We start from the raw sequence: 18597 nt of genomic DNA on the forward strand, positions 1-18597 counted from the left end.
TGTTTGTTTCACATGCAACGTGTCGGCAGAAGCGATATTACAAAGGCTATCTATTTAACTCAAATTTGGCCATGACGAGCACATGCACTCGCTCTGTAATCTGTTTAAAAATTTATTTTTTAAATATGTTTTTTTTTTTTTTTTTTTTAAATTAATTAACATCTTTATTTAATATTATTCAGGAACAGGTCAATTAAAGCCTTTAACCTAAATGTTGTCTTAAGTAAATAATCTCTTAATTATAAAATATAATTTGTTTTCATCTTAATATATAGGAATAGGTCAAATTTCGAGTAGTGAGGTTTCAGGTAAATAATATATTCATACTATCATCTTAGAAGCAGCCCAAAATGTCTTCTTTTGAGCCTGCGAATTGGGATAGCCCCCTGTAATCTCCGGGCGAGACGATTACGGTGGGCAGTTAGTCGGTCGTTGTATCTGCTTGAGAAGAACGAGATTTGGTCTTCAATAATACACGTACTTGTATATATTTTGACAGATGCTGAATTTTTATTTCATGCTGAAACTATTTAAATAGTCCAGAAAAACTAGTAGAAGTACCCTTCGTAAAAATAACAGCAGGAACACAGGATTTTAGGTGAAACTTATGAGGGCTAGGATTTAATCTTTGATGCCCTAACCTTAACAATTTGCAATGGAAAAAAGAAAACGAAAAACAGAATGATGCGTGAATTATGAATTATGTGATGGCAGAGGGCAGGTCAAGCAGCTACAACTATTTCTCTTTGGGGGGCAACGTCTTTCGCGGCTTTGGCTCAGGTGGATCGATAAGATTGCCGTGACGCACCACGTCGATGTGGCCCAGGCGGATCATCTTCTCCTCCCAAACGGAAATCGATTTCCTAAAACGCACAAAAAAGGTGTTGGTTCTTAGAAACAGCGTTTAATATTTATTTTAAAATGAGTAATGGAAATAATGTTTGAAGAATAAGATACTTTAATTTTTGTATTGGGGAGAATGAGACTGCCATCGCGAAAGAAAAATCTAACGACCACGTGATCGTAATACGCACTTTGAAAACAAATCCGGTGTAGAACCTTAAAAATAAAAAGTTACGCAAGCATATCATGGCAGAATCTTATTTTGGGCCATTTGGGTTTTAAAGTTTTAAAAAAAGTGTAATAAAAGATTTGGAAGAAGGTATTGGTTCGAATAAACAAAATAAACCTTTATTAGCGGGTTTATCACGACGTCAGCCGAAAATAATTATTTGGATCTAAAGTTTTTACTCAAAATTGAAACTAAATGTTACTTATTTCAAAACTTTTAAATCGAAATTCATATAATAATCCATATTGTTTTACTGGAACCGCGGAATGCTGAGATCCGTATATAGCATTCTCAGTAATTTTTTGCAAAAATTTAATTTACAATTTCTTAAATTCTACAAGTTTAATTCCAAAACGACCACTCACCTGTAGAGCTCCATCTCCTGGCGCGACTCCTGCATGTAGACCTCCTTCTCGGAGTCTGAGAGGCGGGACCACTTGGCGGTGGTCTTCTGATGCCACTCGCGGTAGGTTTGCTTGGCTCCCTGTGGAGTGTTGGTGCGTTCGCTGGCAATGAACCGCAGGAAGGCCGAGGCGGGCTTTTTGGGGCGCCCCAGCTCCTTGACCCGCTTGCGCAGCTGGCGGCGCTCCTTGGCCTCAACGATATCCTGCTTGAGCTGCTTGATCTCGGCCCGCTGTTCTTCAGTAAGAGTGGCATCGTACTTTGTGCGCTGCTCTAGGTAGATTTGTTGGTCCCGCTTGAACTCGGCCTGCAGGCGCTCCTTCAACTGTGCATCGACATCCGACCAGCTCTTAGACAGCTGGCGCACCACCTCGACGGTGGTAATCTGGGGGTTGGCAGCCTTCAGCTTGGGCCGCTGCTCACGCATGAAGCGAAAGTAGGGAGTCAGTGGTTTCTTTGGTCGCGGCGGCAGGCCCACCTGCTCCTCCAGTGTTTTCGACGGCACTACCGGAGTGTTGCTGATGCTGGCTGCTGCAAGGGGCCTAGGGGGTTTGAGGGGTCGGTGGTCGGTGTCATTGGCACGAGTTGGAGCACTGGGTGGCCAATCTTTGGCTACAACTTGCCTGACTTTGTTGATCAGCGAGCCGATGAGGCCTCCACGCGAAGACATCAGAGTTGTGGTGTAGATCATGATCTCAATGGCGATCCTGCTTCTTCACGTTGTAATCTATTAGAAAATCACGGAGAACTTGTTGCATTTACGGAAAATATGATTTACGTAAAAAAATGCGGCATTTTAGGCCGAGCGTTGCCACCTGGTTAGGTACTTCAGCTTGGTGCTGCCACAAAATCTTAATCTTTCGTTATCGACAGACGACCATCTCTATTAACAATTGCCATAACCTTGATCTCTGATAAAAGCCTAACATAAAATAATCCTACGAAAGGATGACCAACAACGATGCGGCGGCTGAGACAGCCGGCTCCAGTCGGGCCAGCGGCAGCAAACAGCAGCCGAAGCTGGAAATCACCGAGAAAGTGCGAGTCCTGTGCTTGCACGGTTACCGCCAGAATGGAGAAACCTTCAAAAGCAAGCTGGGATCCTTCCGCAAGTTCGCCAACAAGTATGCCGAGTTCGTGTTCATCACAGCGCCGCACGTGGCCAAAGCACAGGAGTCGGCGGCGGAGCCTGTGCCGGAGCAGAGGAGTTGGTGGGCGAACAAGGACGATGGATCCTTCAAGGGAACTAACAAGGGTGGTCCTGCCTTCGGCTTTCAGGAAAGCCTGCGCAGCGTGGAGGAGGCGTGGCGAACGCAGGGTCCCTTTCAGGGACTTCTGGGCTTCTCACAGGGCGCCTGCTTCGTGGGCCTTATATGCGGCCTGGCCAAAAAGAAGTGTATGTCTGGTCAGATATCTGAAAATAAAACCTTTGTTATGAGTGAACTTTGTCCCGCAGTGACCTCTATCCGGCCGGAGTTTGCTGTGCTAGCCTCGGGATTCTTGTCTGGCAGTCTGGTGCACATGAGCGCCTACGAAGAGGCCATCAACATACCTACGCTGCACATCTACGGGCAGACGGATGAGATCATTCCGAAGGAAATGAGCGAGTCCCTGACTGCGCACTTCAAGAACGCGGAAGTCCTGGAACACACCGGTGGACACTACTTCCCGGCGACGGCGCAGCAAAAGCAAACATTTATTAACTTCTTCCAGGATCGGCTGCAAGAGTACCTGGAGCACCAGGAATTGCAGCAAAGCGGCAATGCCTCCTTTGTGGACAGTGGAGCGGAGGATGACAACGATGCCGAAGTGGCCGCCATGACGGCCGAGCTGGACGAGAGTGATTAGCCGAGGGACGGGTTTTTTCGTTCGTTTTTAATAATAATTAAATCTTATTATTACAAAATAATGATTTGATTATAAATTATAATATAATTAGATCCCAATATTAGTTAAATATTCACTCTGCTTACGAAGGATCAAGCGAATCGGGTATTGAAATTTCTGCACATTCGCTCAGTTCGCACATTTGTTTTTATGACTTTGTGTATTTTCTCAACAAATTCGTATAAATTCCATTTAAAAGAAACAATCAAGTGGGGGTAGGGTAAAATTAAAGCCGAATATTATAAATCCCATTCCAAAGTACAATTTTGTGTTGGAACCATAGTGAAGTGTTCCTTGGTATTAACAACGAAAAATGCATATTTAGCTATTGCGGCTGCGACTGCAGCTTTTGCTTTTTCACCAGGCTGGGAAGTTGAAAATCGCAGACAGATCTTCCTTATTTGTCCGGACTTTCAATTTCATACATTTCGTTTGCGGGGGACAAGCGAGCGACAGTAGTAGGGAGTCTCTGGATTAAGAGGATTTAGTTTGTCTCGTTGCTGCTGCTGTTGCTTTTAATGATGTGTTTGCTGCTGTTTGTTGTTCTCGTAGGGGTGATTGACTGACTGACTGCTGTTGTTGCTTCCTTATGCAACCTGCTCCTGTCCGTTCGAGGCCTCTTGGTTTTTCATGACTTCGGGTAAGTCTGGTGGTGCCGAGTAGGGTGTCATGTCCAGTGTCTCAAAGTCGCCCACCTCGTTCCTTAAAATAGAAACAAAATCCGATGTTGTACTACGATTAGCTGTAAGCCTGTAAGCGGTACACGTGCCGCTCGACCGCCTAGTGCGCTAGATAACCCGCACCCGGCTTATCAGCCACTCTCACCTGAATGTCAAACCCAGCTGCGCCGGAGCCTGCGCCTTGGCCGTGGACACCGTCACGCCGTAGTCCTGCAACGTGCTTTCGTCCTCCATGACATCGTTATCCTGATTGTATAACCGCTGATCCACGGGCTGCACCTTCAGTATGCCTGCAATCGATGGTATTTATGGTCAGTCATGGAGTTACCCAATAATGGCGCTGCTCTATAAATAGAAGCCAACACTTACCCTCAATCATTCGCTTCAGCTCGGCCACCGTTGTGTTCTCCTTGGCGTCCGTGAAGATGGTGGTCTTTTGTCGCCTGATCATGAGAAACACGTCCTGCAAAGAAGGGGAAAGGCATTTGATTCGATACGATTTGTTTCGGTCAAAGTTCAGTGGCGTTTTTTTAGTGTGTCATGTTCTCTGCGATTGCAATCACAAAGGCGATGTGTACACATGGATTGAAAGCGCATCGGTATCTATGGCAGTAGCATCTGCGATGCACTGCATCCTTTCTAGGCTGTCCGACACCGGCACCAGCACTCACCATGTTGCGGAGTTTGTGGCGCTGGCTGGGACTTCGGCTGAAATGCGGATTTGGGTTAACCAGGTGGCGAGTGCTCTATATTCCGGAACTGACGGCGAGGGCAGCGCTTCCTTTGGCGGTCGCGGACGTTCGTTTCGATCGGCTGGAATTTTCCTACTTCGCTTGCACCACCGCTGCTGGGCGCTTCTTTTTTTCGCTATGTACCACTCGACCGGAGTTGGGGGGCGGGCGCAAGAGGGTGTGGCGCGCGGTTTGCGGTAAGGCGAGCAAGCGTGAGTGTCTATGTTCGAGCAACAGCTTCCTAAGTTGCCCCGCACTTGTAGGTTTTCGTAGTTTTACGATTTTTTCTGGCCTTTTGCTGCTGCTTTCTCAACTAATTAGAGCTGTCAAACCATCGATGGTCGCACCGATAGTATTGTATCGATAGTTCAGGGTCAGCGTCCTTCATTGTCTAGACCCATCGCTATTCCGATACTACTGCACAGCTTTTAACACAGAAGTGTTTAAAGCATTGGCAATTATTAATTTGTAAATTTGTATAACCTTAATGTTCTATTTACCTTCATTAGTGTATATTGATTTTAAATCAATTAATTTTCAAGTTATAATCACTAAAGTAAAGAGACTGTGCAGCCCTTGTTATTGCCAAGAAAATGTACTAGAAAATACCGCAGTACCTTAGCTGTCAGTGTCACTTTTCTCGTTTCGCCTGTTTTATTTGCCACGAAATGGTTTTGCTAGACAATTCGAACGTAAATAAATGAAATACTTTCAAAATAAAAGGAGAAATATTCGTATTCCCTTTCAGTTCATCCTGCGCCTGGAAAAGATCGCTAATGCGGCCAAGAAGGACTCCTCCTTTACGTTGACGTTCAAGCGATGTAAGTGGATCCCGAAAAACATGGTGATTTGGAACAAATTTGCAATTTAATTAATGTCCCGTAGATGATGGCAACGATAAGCCCGTGCCGAGAGCAGGACGGCCACCGCTGCCCAAGCCGGAGACCTATATGTGCCTAATGCGAGCCCAGTCCAAATCCCAGAAGGTAATTTCGATCGAACTGACTAATTAATATTAATAACAATAAACCAACCTTCCCGACAGATTTCCACCGTTGTTCGGCAGGAGGATGTGCCCGCCATGATGGGCATGTACTCGCAGTTCATGAAGAGCAAGATGGACGGACTGAAGCGAGTGAAGAAGGTCAAAAGCAAAGCCAAGGCGACAAAGGGTTAACCAGGGAGTAGTCTTAGTTAGATTTTATTTGACTGTTAACTGGTCGTTTGTTTTAAATCTTAAATGCATCATTTTGTACGGAAGATACGCTATACGTCTTATTTCTATCATAAATCTGACGCAGATCGAGCAGCCACTTTGGCAGTTCCTGCTGCCTCAACCCGTAAATGAACTTTGGCCTTATCAGGTCAACTAAACTGTAGAGATCCTCGTTCATGTGGTTCTGACTTATGAGCTCCTCGTCTACGTAAATTACGTCGATTCCTTGAAAGAGCCCTGTGCGAAAGCAGTCAGGGGCCTTCGGCAAAAAGTCCAGGTAGCCTGAAAGGCACTCCACAATCAGATATCGTGTATGGCCGTCTACAAATATATAAGTGTTGTTAGACTACCAACAGACAAAAGACCCAGAGGGAATACCAACTTTCTATATAGAACAAATGGCACTCCAAGCCGTTTTCTTTTTTTCCTGCTGGTATCAATGTAATGGTGATCTCGTTTCCATCGTAAACTATTCGGGTAGGATTATTTGGAAGCAGGGTTTTAAATGTGCAGCTCTCTGAAACAGATTTTTGGGATTTCAGCCGTGAGATGTCCAGCTGAGACCCTACAGCCAGATTGCACCAATTTTGTGGAATAATTAGATCTTCTGAGGCGGCTGATGAACAGAGCAAAGCTCCACTGTGCTGGAAGGCAAAATGGTATTAAAAGCGAGCTCATATAGACTGTATACGTACCTCCTCATAAGAACTGTAAGCCTTTCCTGATTCCACCTTTAGGGGCTGGCCTATGTCATTTAAAAACATTATTAGTTATCCACCAACTTCTTATGCATTTGTTTTTTTATTTTTGTGTTACCAGATCGCACCAACAAGAAAATCCGAATTCTTCAAAAACTATTTTTTTCATCATTTTCTAATTTTAAGTTAAGTTGTGGTACATTTTGGAAATATAAGAAAATCCCTTCATAGAAAAAAACTCACTCAATATTAATTAAATCTGATAAAACACATTTGTTTGGTCGCATCAAATCATTCTGAAATATTCGGCTAAATCTTTTCTTACATATATCTGAACTACAAAAACATCCAGGCACCTTTCCTTTTGTAAAGCAGTCAAAGAAAAACACGGATTTTAGCTTAATAAGTATAATGGTTTTCTTTAAACTTTTCGTTTTAGTAAACGTACATACTGTTTGTTATATTTCTATCACAATGAATATTTGTGTCGCGCGTGTTAGGTGTGAGATGGGCTTGTCTTTGATAAAGAATTCGATCACGATACAAGGGATACAATGAAATTTACTTATGCTAGCATCTAACGCTTCACGAACAAATCGCCACGCATAAGTTAGTTTTAAATTTTACCAAATTTATTTTTGCTTTTAGAACAAAGACAGTCTTGATTAATATCCGAAGGAATCTGCAGTTGAATTCCCCAACTTTGCTGCACACCCGATATTGCGGTGCAATAGATGCTTGTTACTCCACATTTTGGCCATTGATGAGCAAGTGTGTGCGTAATGTTTAAAGATGATGATTGCAATGGTAACGTAAGGGGATATAAAGTATTTGGAAACGAAAAAAAGATTCTATCATCCCTGTACATGTACATTTTGGGAGCAGGGCGTCCACAAGGTGCTGGTGTACAACAAGAAAATGACTAAGCACATAGAGTGCACATAGAAATAATAACAAATAATATTTATCACACCTGATCCCGCCTTCCAATCCAATCAATCCAATTTAGTGAAAACTGCCATGGACCTCAAACCGATATTTAGGTTCAAGGCTATACAGTTGCAATTGATTTGACCAAATTTAACGAGTAGGTCTTCAGAACTTAGGCGCAGAAATTAAACTATATGAATATTTTGCATAGGTAACTGCTTTCTAACCGATTCCCTCAAGAACCTAGTTGAAAGTGTTGTAGCGCAAGTTGCTATCTACATCGCCCACATTGCCTGCAAAGCTCGGACTCGGCGGCTGCTCCTGGTCCGCCATGAGGTCTACGCTGGACTGCGAGTGACGCCGTTGACCCGGCCACGTGCAGGCATCGCGGATGCTGTCGATTAGGCGCTGCGGGAATGTCTTGTACTCCATGTCCACCGACTGCGTGTCGCCGAAGTTGAAATCGGCCACTTCAACATTGAAGCTGTGAAGCGAAAGAAGTGGTTGAAAGCGTGTCCATTGGTATTTTGACAGTGCTTACCGATTTCCCCGTTGAATATAATAGGCCACGCCGAAAACAACAAGAATTACCGCCACCAAAGTGCAGCTTACGGGCACAACCACGACTGAAAGCTGAGATTGATGCTGAGCTGCGTAGTCAAATAAACAATAAATTGTAAAGAATTATATTTAAATTAACTTCGTTTTACCCACCTTCATACATGTTTATGGTGACCTGATTGAGTGTTTGGGAGACCTCATTGCGTATGAAGAACAGAATAGTCTTGCTTTCACTGAAGTAACGCATGTATTCATATGAGCAGTTTTCTATTGGTTCATACTGGTCGCAGGTCTCATTGCCCGTGGAGTTGTAAGGAGCTACAAGAAAAAGACAGTCATTATGATAAGAAGCAATAAGCAATTACAATGCCACTCACCAGTGAAGACTTGAGTGCACAGCTCAAACGGCGGTGATCCCTTGCAGTTGACATTGAGCTGAAGCACCTCCCAGTGCTGAAGCCAATTTTTGCCCGTAGTGCCGAAACCGCTTATGGGATCTAAAGTGTTTTCAGCTTTGAGAATTAGAAAACGGCTCATGCAAAACATTAAACAAACCTACCCTTAGACACAACGCGTTGCTGGAAATAGCCGTATATCTGCTTGGGATCCTGGGCCACGAATTTTTTGGTCACGCAATTGAATGGCGGTTGAAGGCCGGGTACTAAAGTGAGCTTGGACAGCCTTCGCACTCCAAGCGGATTGACCAGAGCCACGGACACATTCCCACCATTCTCAGCGGAAGCCTTCTGCTGCTTTAGCGCACTGGTTATGTTTAAGCCGAGAAGGGCAGCGTTGGCATGCATGATCTGGGCTACATCGCGTTTGGATCGTCCCGGCGGCTTTGGAGTTGTAGCTTTTGTAGTTGTTGACGACGATGTTGTTTTCGGAGTGGTTGTTGTGGCAGGTGTTGTCGTAGTTGCTGGAGTTGTAGATGTGGTTGTTGTTGTCGTCGTCGTCGTAGTAGTGGTTGTAGTAGTAGTTGTTGTGGTGGTCGTAGTTGAGGGCGTCGGTTCCGGCGGAATTTCTAGTGAAGCCACCACTAATACCTCCATATCATAGTATTGCTCAGCTTTCGGATATGTGGCCAGATAGTACAACGAACTAGACATCCCGAGATATGTGCAGTTCTGAAACCAATAGGTCAGAATGCGATAGCCCTTCGACCGCAGAAAAAGTAGGTCCGCATCGGAAAGCGATACGCTGTGATTCACCGCCTCCTGGGTGGACACAAACTCATGTGGTCTTATCACATTGTTCTGAATCAGCTCCAACTGACCGCCTAGCAAGCTGTCCAGCTTGATTCCAATCGAGGCCTTGGCCTCTGTCACCCAGAAAAAGGAGACGAACTTCTCCACTTCCACTTTGATGACATGCGTGGCCGGTTGCTCCTGCGTGTACACCACAGACCAATTGCTGGTAGCGCTGTTCGTTTCAATCGCCTGTGGGGACAAGGGGAAGTGTTTAGTATATTTGGTAGCAGTTTTAAGCCACTCTGCATGCAAATTCGTCCACAATAGCAGCCACCAATTGGCGCTGATATGGCCACGTACCAGGCACAATCGGAAAAGCTGTGGCTGAATAGTAATTGTGTAAAATTACCATTCAAATGACGCCATATCAATTGAAGCCACATGGCTGAGATTAGAAAAGGAATATTTTACGGCTGTTTGCACATGTAAACGTTTGCTTGCTTTTGTATTCAAAATATATTTTTTAAATAAATATCTTATTGAATTCCGTGAATTTAATTCTATCTAAACGTGTTGGGAAAAATTGCGACGGAAATAATAAAATTTGTATGATTTTAATCGAACAAGAACCGGTTTTCATTTGATAAATTTAAAAAAAACAGATACAGATCTGTAAAATCATTTTCAATATTATGCTCAGTTTAGCCATTGCGGTTATAGATTTCAATCTCAAGTTTGCTTGATAGAAATAAACAATCGTTTTCGATGTTATCGTTCGTTTCGTTATTCGTTCTTTCTGAAGGGGGAATAATTAGGATAGGATTTCTGAATAATAACCAGGAAAGCAATGTATGTATAATTATTTAGACAACTGTCTAACAAATGTCTACAAAATGAAACCTTTTTTTAACCAACATTTTGAATAAAAAGTTCTAGGATCTCTGAAATTAGGAATTGCCAAATAGGTGTCAATAAATTTCACTGTGGAACTTTTGTTTAGAACAAAATTTGGTAATGAACAATTGGCATGGACCAATGCTAAACTAAAAAAAAAAATGGTAGAGAAAGTTCTCCTTTGACCAAAAACGACAACTTTTGGCTATAGCAATTATTTGCATTAATGATATACTGCTTAGCTGAGTTTGGGCCAACCACTTGGCACTAGTTCCCCTGACCAGTTTAATGATGGCCGTAGATGAAAACTCTGGGCTTGTCGACTGGCTTGCAATATTGGCATTTGCATTCGCAGGCAATAAGTCTAATCACCATCATTCAAAACTTTTAGGCTTTGTTTAAGCACGTTCCGCAGGGGGATGGGGTGGGGCGATGGAGGTGGAATTATTACCTTCCGATGGCCAGCACTGTCGGACCAGGTGAACCTGTAGGGCCTGCCCCCGGCAGCCGGTTTGTCGCCATCGAAGAGCTGGGCGGACACATTGATAGTGGATCCGATGAGGGCCTGCTCGGGAGCGGTGATGATGACGGTGTAACAGGTAACTGCAATGTGGAGTGGGCATCATTAGTGACACAGTTCTTGGGCTCGTTGGTTTCACCACCATATCCACTCTGCACCTTACATTAACCATCACCCACTTCCACCATTATCCATACCTGTCTGCAGCAGAACGAAGAAAACCAGCGACGATGCTGCTAGCGTCATGTTCGACAAGCCGATCGCCATTTCCGTCCACTTAGCGCTGGTTATGGAAAATCACTTGGGAGCACCCCTGCAGCGAGTCCCCTCCCTTACCATTAAATCGCAATCCAATTCGAGCGACAAATAAAATTATAACGAACAAAAAACAAACACAAAGGGGTATCTCACTTTTCGGCGACGGATACACCCACTTTTACGACCTATTCTCTACTTTGAACACGGTTAATTGCTTTCGTTTGGGTTCCGGAGCACTGGACTCCGTGATTGTGTCGAATTTGCTGCGGTAATTCTGTTATTGCGTTTTTAATTTGTTCTATAATTTCTGCAGCCTGCAGTGAATGAGTGGACAATAGTGTGGCCAGGTGGCAAGCACAACACGAGCTAAATAAGGGCCTACTGCAGTTTAATCCGACGAAAAGCGCGCCATTCTTAAAATTCAAACTGATATTTTTTATGTTTACGGTGCATAAACTTTAGCTTAAAACAAATCAAAGGTAACGAAAAAGATGTATTCAATACGTAAATATGTGTAAATTATGTAAATAAGTTGACGAAACATATCAATTTTAAAAGAGGTATATTTTTTTCAAGCTGTTACTTTCTATAGAGTCCAGGACATACAATTTTAGTTTGTAGTACTTCCACAAATAAAAACAAAAGAAAACCCACCAAAGCTTACCATTTTAAAAACACAAGTTTCCGGCAAACAGCTCTTTTTACCTTGTTAAAATACTAAGTTCGATTTATTCGTTAGTTGTAAATACATAATCATATATTACTGCGTACATATGCGTGTAGTTGTGTATATGTTAATATTTGAAGTAAACTTAATAGTACAAATGAAAGACAACGAGATGAGAAAGCAATAATTACTTTGGGATAAGCGAACCGCACAGAATTCTCAATACATTGTTCGGCGGTGCCGCCGGATTCTACTTCTTCTTGCTCTTGCCGAGGGTGAGCGTGTGGTGGGCGGTGACCAACTGCTGCTTGCGCCGCTGGAAGTCGAGGTAATCCTCCTCGAGCGCCTTTCGCGACTCCTCCAGCTTGCGCTTCTCCTCGGCGTGATCCCGCTTTAGTTTCTCGAACTTGGCGTGCAGGTCCTTCTCGCTCTCCTTCAGCTCGGCCTCCTTCTCCTTCACGCGCTGCACGAACATTTGGCGAACCTCTTCCTCCTTCGACTGCAGCTCGGCCAGATGGTTGGAGCGCTTGGCCTCAAACGTCTGCTGGAACGAAATTGGCTTGTTGTCGCTATCCACATCGCTGAAGCCCATTTGCTCAAGTCTCTTCTGGCGATACAGCTCGTAGTGCCGCGTGTGTGTCTTTTCGCGCATATCCTCCATGTTGGTGCGAATAAGCATCTCGCGAAGCTTCACAAAGTCGCAGTGCGTCTCATTCTCCACCTGCACCGTGCCCCAGGGATACTGGCGAGCGCGGATGAGCTTGTTCCCCACCTTAATAAACTCCGTGCTGCCCACCACGGCGAAGGGAATGTGCGAGTTCATGCTGGTGTTGGTCTCGGCCACCGTCTCATCATCGGTTGGGAACTGATAGATGTGTACTCCATTGGTGTTTAGCTCCTGAATGATCTTTGCCTTAAAGCGCTGCAGCTCAACCTTGGAAATGGTATCCGCCTTAGCAATCACCGGAATGATGTTCACCTTGCTGTCCAGCTTCTTCATGCACACCAGATCCAACGATTTGAGGCCGTGCCCAGTGGGGCAGATGAAGTAGAGGCAGATGTGGATGCGGCTGTCGTGACATGACACCAGCGATCGCTTGATCTTCAGCTCCTCCTGGAGATAGTTCTCGAACTGTGCATCGATGTAGTCCACCACCGCCTTAAACGAGTCGTCCTTGTTAATCTGATCGCCGTAGCCCACCGTGTCACATATGGTCAGCTTGAGTCGCACATTGCTCTCCTGCAGCTCGTAGGTGTGTGCCTTTAACTTGACGCTGGGCAAGGTGTGGGGACTCGGTGTGGACTCGAAGCTGGTGTTGAACAACGTGTCCATCAGCGTGGATTTGCCCAGTCCGGTTTCGCCTGCGGAGCGTAAAAATATTAAAATGGGGGTCAGATTGGTGCCAGATTCGGGGAACCTTCGCCCAAGTGAGCTCAATTGGCCACAGAAGCACCCAAGTGAGCTCAATTGGCCACAGAAGCAGTACGGCATTGGTGTCACGGTGAAATTGTAGAAAGTGGTGGAGGAAATCGATTGCCGGGCACTTTGCATACTAATCGTATCTGGGCGTCTGGTTATTTCAATTGTTTACCCGCAGACATGTACGCATGTGATTCACTTTATCTGAGCAATGCAATCCAACATGAGACACTTGAGTACATAGTACAGCGATGTCCAAACCAAAAGCATATATTTTACGAAGTGCTGTTAAGTGCTGTGCAGCCGTTAGTTTAACTCTTTATTTATATCTCTAGTACTATTTTACTGACTTTGCTTTAATTCTTAAAGTTGAACATAATAAAAGAACACACCTTTATTTTTTTTAATTACTCACTGTATCGAGGGACCACTGTATGTGGACAAACAAAACACAAGTTTGAAACATGCTTTAAGCTATTATGTCGTTATTGTCAAGAATAATACATATCAAATAATAGAAAACCAGGCACAATATGTTATCCTTCATGGGAAATGAAAAACCAGTGCTATTGCTTTGGCCACCACTGTTTTATATGCCAGTAAAACTTCGGTTGATTCACTGTGCCGCATACACACTCACACACGGAGAGTTCACCCGCATATACACACCTATACACATGACGTTGAAGACAAATCCATTCTGGACACTCTTGTTGACCAGTTGGTCCGGCAAGCTGTCGAATCCCACGTGACCGGACTGCTTCAGGGTTCGGAGATGAATCTCCTTTTTGTCGACGAAATCCACTTCTACGGACATTTTCCAATAGTAAAGTCAAATAATCCAATAATCCGGGAACAGAGATCGGATCAAAGGCGTCGCCAACGAATCTGCAAGTGTGGCCAGTTTCGCCGAAGGGCAAAATACCAGCAGCTCAGAAAAATTTGTGGATAAAAATAAAAACAAAATTATAGCTTAAAGAAAGTAATTCAAGAGTACAAATGTTATAGTGGTATCTTTATTTAAGTTTAAAGCCTAAGTGACTTTTTTAAATAATGAAATATCTAAACAAATTGCGAGCCATCTGGCATCTCTGGATCCACACAGTCGTCGATCCGGCAGCCCGCATTGCTGATGTGTCTACAGCTGTCAAAAGTTGCATGTTAAAAGGAAAGTCGAAAGTTGAAGTCTGCGAATTAAATATTATTTACCACCCACACACTTGCTGAGCAACCAGGATGTCAAAGGACGCTAATCCCAAGGAGGCGCTGATCAAGGCTGCCTACGCCGATGTGCATAAATTCGGCAATAACCGAGAGTTTGACAAGGCTGTCAAGGCAGTGAATCGCAGTAAGTTTCTCAGATTAAAGAGAATATAATCCACAAGATGACTTCCCTATGTCTTCTGTAGTCCTAGGCGTTGCCCCCGACGATCCCACCGCCCTGCACTGCAAGGTGGTCTGCCTGATGCAGCTTTCAAAGTTCGAGGAGGCCTACAAGTTCATCGAGAAGAATCGTCTGTCCTCCCTTTCCTTTGAGAAGGCCTACTGCGAGTACCGCCTAAACAAGCAACAGCAAGCGCTCAAGACTATAGATGATGCGGGCCTGCAGCCCTTGCCGCCGAATCTTAAGGAGCTCAGAACCCAGGTCCTGTATCGATTGGAGCGCTACGATGAGTGCCTAGACTCCTACCGTGACATCATCAAGAACACCAGTGACGAGTACGAGGACGAGCGAAGGACCAATCTTAGCGCAGTGGCCGCCAATTTGGCTGTGGACCAGACCAAGGAAGTGCCCGATGTGCCGGAGGACACCTACGAGCAGTACTTCAATAGCGCTTGCATTCAGGCTAATCGGCAGAAGTACGCCGAGGCCGAGCGCAAATTGCGCACCAGCGAGAAGCTCTGCCGGGAGTTCCTCGAGGACGAGGGTGCCTCCGAGGAGGAGATAATCGAGGAGGTGGACGTCATTCGCGTCCAACTGGCCTACGTCCTCCAACTGCAGGGCAAGACCAAGGAGGCGGCCAGCATCTACGCGGACTGCCTGCGCCATAAGCCCAAGGACGCGGCCTTGGTTGCCGTGGCCAGCAACAACTCTGTGGTGATCAATAAGGACCAGAACGTCTTTGACTCCAAGAAGAAAATACGCGCTGCCCTTGCCGACGCCTGTGAGCCCAAGCTCACCTCTCGCCAGAAGCAGGTCATAGCCGTTAACAACTGTCTACTGGCACTTTATACTAATGCCGGCGACCAAGTGCAACAACTTAGCCAAAAGCTAGCACAGACCTATCCGCAGGTAGAATTTGAGGCCCTCCTCATTCGCTGCAGCCAGCTGGCCAAGGACCGCAAGCACAAGGAGGCAATCGATCAGCTACAAAAGTTCGCTGCAGCCCACAAGTCGCACGAATTCGTCAGCAAGTTTGCTGTCATCCAACTTCAATTGCTTCAGGTAAGTTACAAACAATTTAAACAATATGAAAACGTGTCCAACAAATTTCTTTCTTTTTTTAGGGCAACCGCAAGGATGCCATAGAAACACTACTGTCATTGGGCGAGGCCAAGTACAAGCCTGGCGTTGTCTCCGCTCTAGTCTCCCTTTATCTGGGCACGGACAACAAGACAGCAGCCTCGGCGCTGCTGAAGTCCGCTGTAGACTGGTACAAGAAGAACAAGGTGAGCAGTGGTGATCTGTCGGATATGTGGCGTCAGGCGGCCGAGTTCCATTTGCGTGGTGGCGCTTCCGAGACGGCCGCTAGTTCCCTGGAGGAACTACTCAAGCTGAACTCCAACGATACCAAGGTTTTGGCTCAACTGGTCATCGCATACGCCCAGTTCCAGCCCAAGAGGGCTCTTGAGCTGAGTAGAAAGTTACCCAAACTGGAAACGTTGACCACTGCCTCCGAAATCGACGCCCTAGAGGCGGCCAACTGGGTGATGTCAGTAAAGGCGGCAAAGAAGTCTGCCAATGCCAAGATCGAACCCTCGCCGAGCACACCGCTAGAGAAAAAGAAGAACCAGAACCGGAAACGGAAGGGCAAGCTTCCCAAGAACTACAACTCCGAAGTGGCTCCTGATCCAGAGCGGTGGTTGCCCAAGTACGAGCGCACAGGATTCCGAAAGAAGCGAGGTGGTGCACGAGGCAAGGATGTCATTAAGGGCTCCCAGGGCATGGCGTCTGGAGCAGCCGATCAGTAGTAAGCTCGTTAGATAAAAAACGTTAAAATGTTTCTGATTATAATATTCCTTTACAGCGACATGTCCAACCGCGTCAATCTGACCAAGAATTCCCCCGCCACACCTGTTTTCCAAGAAACAGCACCAGGACCAAGGCAACAGCACCGCAAAGGTGGCCACAAAAAGAAGAAGGGAGGCCGCTTTTAAATTGACACAGATCTTATCCATTGCCTTTATACTTTGATTATAAAACCGGTTTTGCATTTTAACTTATTGTACAACTGGTCAATTGATTAGGCTTTCTTTATTAATGTGCATACACCAAAATCTATTTTATTCATCATTGTCGTCATCACCACCTTTAATCTTCTTGCTATCCGAGGAAGCTGGAGGTGCGTCCTCCGCCCGCGTGTCGTACGAGTGATAATGCAACGTTCCTAACCAATCGAGCATGTTACGCTGCTCGGCTTCCGTCTTATAGATTTGGCTAAAGATCTCCCTCTCGATAAACTTCTGCACTTGCGCCTCCTGCGCCTGCCACGTCAGCGGATTGTGGATGCCATCCTTGCCGTAGCGATCGTTGTATCGCTCGTAGTGCACTGTGTCCAGCACAAGGCCCAGCCCAGGGGCCATCGGCAGGTCCAGGCGCTCCTCCGTCAGTGCACGCTCTAAAGTCGCCGCCGTCGTGTTTCCCCTAACAATGGCAATGGCTAAACCCACCATCTTGCGGATCTGGTGCAGCATAAAGCTCTGACCCTTGACGTTAAGTGTGACAAACTCTATGCCCTGGGGACTCCGGAATGGCTCGCTGCTTGTAAAGGACATGATGAAGCGCTTGGACGAAGGATCCAGGAAGCTTCTACAAGAATAGTAAACAAAATATTAGTTCGACCAACAAGGAAGTATAAACCTGAATTATTTACTTCTTGCTGGTGAAGTTGTGGAAATTCTTTGTGCCCTCATAGAGCTTTAGGGTTTCTTTCACTTTCTGCAGCAGCTCAGGGGAAATCTGAAAGGTGTCGTGCAAGTCTTCGACCTTTTCCTCAAATGAGGCAAAAGCCACGGTGGGCAGAGTGTAGGTGTAGGTCCTAGCATTGCACTGGTCCTTGGCATTGAAGCCTTTAGTCACGCGCTCTACGCCAAAGAGACGGATCTGTTGCGGCAGATCTGCATTGAAGGCCTCCAGGTCCAGCTCCTCAGCTGTAGGAAGAAGTAGGTTTAATATTGTATGGTAAGGAAGAATAATTAGACTAACGCAGCTTGACGGAGCACACCTGTCGTGCTGCGGAGACGCCCTTGTCGGTCCGAGCGGCCCTTTGGAAACAGGAAATCTGAATCTGCTCAAAGCTGTCCTCTGTGATCCACTTGTGCTTTAGCATGACTTTGAAGAGCTCCTCCTCTATGGTCTGCATGCCGGGATTGCGTTGCATTCCATAGAAGTTTGCTCCGCAATAGCTAAGCAGGATGGCGCTCTTCTTGCGCTTGATCCGCTCGGCTGGATCGAAGGGCGCCCGCTTCACCCCGTTGGCGGCATCCTTCTCGTCTTGCTCCTTCCAATCGACCCATTTCTTGCGCTTAAGTGTTCTTTTGATGCGGTTGGCCTCTTTCACGGCTTCGCTCTCTAGTTCCTTGGCCTCTTTCCTGGCTTCCTTCTCCACCTCCAGTTTATCTAGCGCCTCTGACATCGCTGCAGCGAAGGATTTCTGGCGATTCCAGGGTTTGCAAAGGTTTTTCAGGCGAACTATAAAAAGAAAATGAATTATAAACTCTCATATTAAAGGTACCATCTTTAATAATTAACCTGCCTTGGTGTAGTCGTTTAATAGCCGCCTTAAAAACATTAAGTAAACAATTTTGGATTTAAAGTGGAGGAATTTACACACGTGTGATTATGCTCTTCTTCTTGCTCTGTGACGGAACAGCTGTTTTATTTAATAGTTTGGTTTGGCTCTTTATATTATGTTCATTCGAAAATCGGTTACTTTGAATTATCTTAATTATTATGTTTAGTCATTTTGTTTTTAAAATATTTTTCATCTTTAATTTAGCAGTGTGGCGCAAAATGTTAAAAGCGTTACGTGACGTAATGCCAACAGAAACAGATTTAAAAAATTAAAAATTATGATATATTTTACGAGAAAATAATAATACCAGGCTTAGTAAGGAATTTATAATTGCAAACAATTAGCACCCAGACCGAAGAAACAAACATTTTTAAGATTTTAAAGCGAATCGTATCGCAGACTCATGTGTAGTCTGGCCAGACCGCGTGTTTAGTGTGACCTCAGCTGCTTACGTCT

General features: G+C 45.2%; 9 protein-coding genes across 11 annotated transcripts; 3 read left to right on the forward strand and 6 right to left on the reverse strand.

Annotated features, from left to right (window-relative positions):
- Positions 1–486: 486 nt before the first annotated feature.
- Positions 487–2293, reverse strand: LOC6535809 (transcription factor A, mitochondrial). Of its 2 annotated transcripts, XM_002096395.4 has the most exons (3): positions 2098–2293; positions 1438–2016; positions 487–863 (listed from the first exon to the last, which is right to left on the reverse strand). In XM_002096395.4, exons 1-3 carry the CDS (start codon positions 2163–2165, stop codon positions 737–739), a joined length of 774 nt encoding a protein of 257 aa, XP_002096431.1. In that variant the 5' UTR covers positions 2166–2293; the 3' UTR covers positions 487–736. The 2 variants fall into 2 exon arrangements, with proteins under 2 accessions (XP_002096431.1, XP_015047365.1); XM_015191879.3 differs by having other exon boundaries at positions 1438–2293.
- A 46-nt stretch (positions 2294–2339) lies between these two features.
- LOC6535810 (esterase CG5412) lies at positions 2340–3612 on the forward strand. The gene is made up of 2 exons (XM_002096396.4): positions 2340–2870; positions 2931–3612. Exons 1-2 carry the CDS (start codon positions 2423–2425, stop codon positions 3320–3322), a joined length of 840 nt encoding a protein of 279 aa, XP_002096432.1. The 5' UTR covers positions 2340–2422; the 3' UTR covers positions 3323–3612.
- On the reverse strand, positions 3503–5102 carry LOC6535811 (elongin-B). The gene is made up of 4 exons (XM_002096397.3): positions 4713–5102; positions 4411–4504; positions 4187–4331; positions 3503–4063 (listed from the first exon to the last, which is right to left on the reverse strand). The coding sequence occupies exons 1-4, from the start codon at positions 4713–4715 to the stop codon at positions 3949–3951; spliced, it is 357 nt and encodes a 118-aa protein (XP_002096433.1). The 5' UTR covers positions 4716–5102; the 3' UTR covers positions 3503–3948.
- A 210-nt stretch (positions 5103–5312) lies between these two features.
- On the forward strand, positions 5313–6036 carry LOC6535812 (signal recognition particle 14 kDa protein). Its single transcript, XM_002096398.4, has 4 exons — positions 5313–5464; positions 5521–5593; positions 5658–5758; positions 5818–6036. Exons 1-4 carry the CDS (start codon positions 5441–5443, stop codon positions 5947–5949), a joined length of 330 nt encoding a protein of 109 aa, XP_002096434.2. The 5' UTR covers positions 5313–5440; the 3' UTR covers positions 5950–6036.
- Positions 5958–6922, reverse strand: LOC6535813. The gene is made up of 3 exons (XM_002096399.3): positions 6684–6922; positions 6371–6632; positions 5958–6309 (listed from the first exon to the last, which is right to left on the reverse strand). The coding sequence occupies exons 1-3, from the start codon at positions 6750–6752 to the stop codon at positions 6002–6004; spliced, it is 639 nt and encodes a 212-aa protein (XP_002096435.1). The 5' UTR covers positions 6753–6922; the 3' UTR covers positions 5958–6001.
- A 156-nt stretch (positions 6923–7078) lies between these two features.
- On the reverse strand, positions 7079–11375 carry LOC6535814. The gene is made up of 7 exons (XM_002096400.4): positions 10979–11375; positions 10713–10864; positions 8737–9616; positions 8555–8674; positions 8331–8495; positions 8158–8266; positions 7079–8100 (listed from the first exon to the last, which is right to left on the reverse strand). The coding sequence occupies exons 1-7, from the start codon at positions 11046–11048 to the stop codon at positions 7860–7862; spliced, it is 1737 nt and encodes a 578-aa protein (XP_002096436.2). The 5' UTR covers positions 11049–11375; the 3' UTR covers positions 7079–7859.
- A 362-nt stretch (positions 11376–11737) lies between these two features.
- On the reverse strand, positions 11738–14030 carry LOC6535816 (septin-2). Its single transcript, XM_002096402.2, has 2 exons — positions 13796–14030; positions 11738–13068 (listed from the first exon to the last, which is right to left on the reverse strand). The coding sequence occupies exons 1-2, from the start codon at positions 13941–13943 to the stop codon at positions 11957–11959; spliced, it is 1260 nt and encodes a 419-aa protein (XP_002096438.1). The 5' UTR covers positions 13944–14030; the 3' UTR covers positions 11738–11956.
- Positions 14031–14239: 209 nt separating this feature from the next.
- On the forward strand, positions 14240–16566 carry LOC6535817 (signal recognition particle subunit SRP72). The gene is made up of 4 exons (XM_002096403.4): positions 14240–14474; positions 14536–15572; positions 15635–16317; positions 16375–16566. The coding sequence occupies exons 1-4, from the start codon at positions 14363–14365 to the stop codon at positions 16502–16504; spliced, it is 1962 nt and encodes a 653-aa protein (XP_002096439.1). The 5' UTR covers positions 14240–14362; the 3' UTR covers positions 16505–16566.
- A 20-nt stretch (positions 16567–16586) lies between these two features.
- On the reverse strand, positions 16587–18384 carry LOC6535818 (tRNA pseudouridine synthase A). Of its 2 annotated transcripts, none has more exons than XM_015191881.3 (4): positions 18099–18384; positions 17553–18038; positions 17221–17497; positions 16587–17156 (listed from the first exon to the last, which is right to left on the reverse strand). In XM_015191881.3, the coding sequence occupies exons 1-4, from the start codon at positions 18136–18138 to the stop codon at positions 16631–16633; spliced, it is 1329 nt and encodes a 442-aa protein (XP_015047367.2). In that variant the 5' UTR covers positions 18139–18384; the 3' UTR covers positions 16587–16630. The 2 variants fall into 2 exon arrangements, with proteins under 2 accessions (XP_015047367.2, XP_002096440.2); XM_002096404.4 differs by having other exon boundaries at positions 18103–18380.
- Between the last annotated feature and the right edge of the window lie 213 nt (positions 18385–18597).

This window comes from Drosophila yakuba, chromosome 3R (genome assembly GCF_016746365.2).
Source record: "Drosophila yakuba strain Tai18E2 chromosome 3R, Prin_Dyak_Tai18E2_2.1, whole genome shotgun sequence".
NCBI lineage: Eukaryota > Metazoa > Arthropoda > Insecta > Diptera > Drosophilidae > Drosophila > Drosophila yakuba.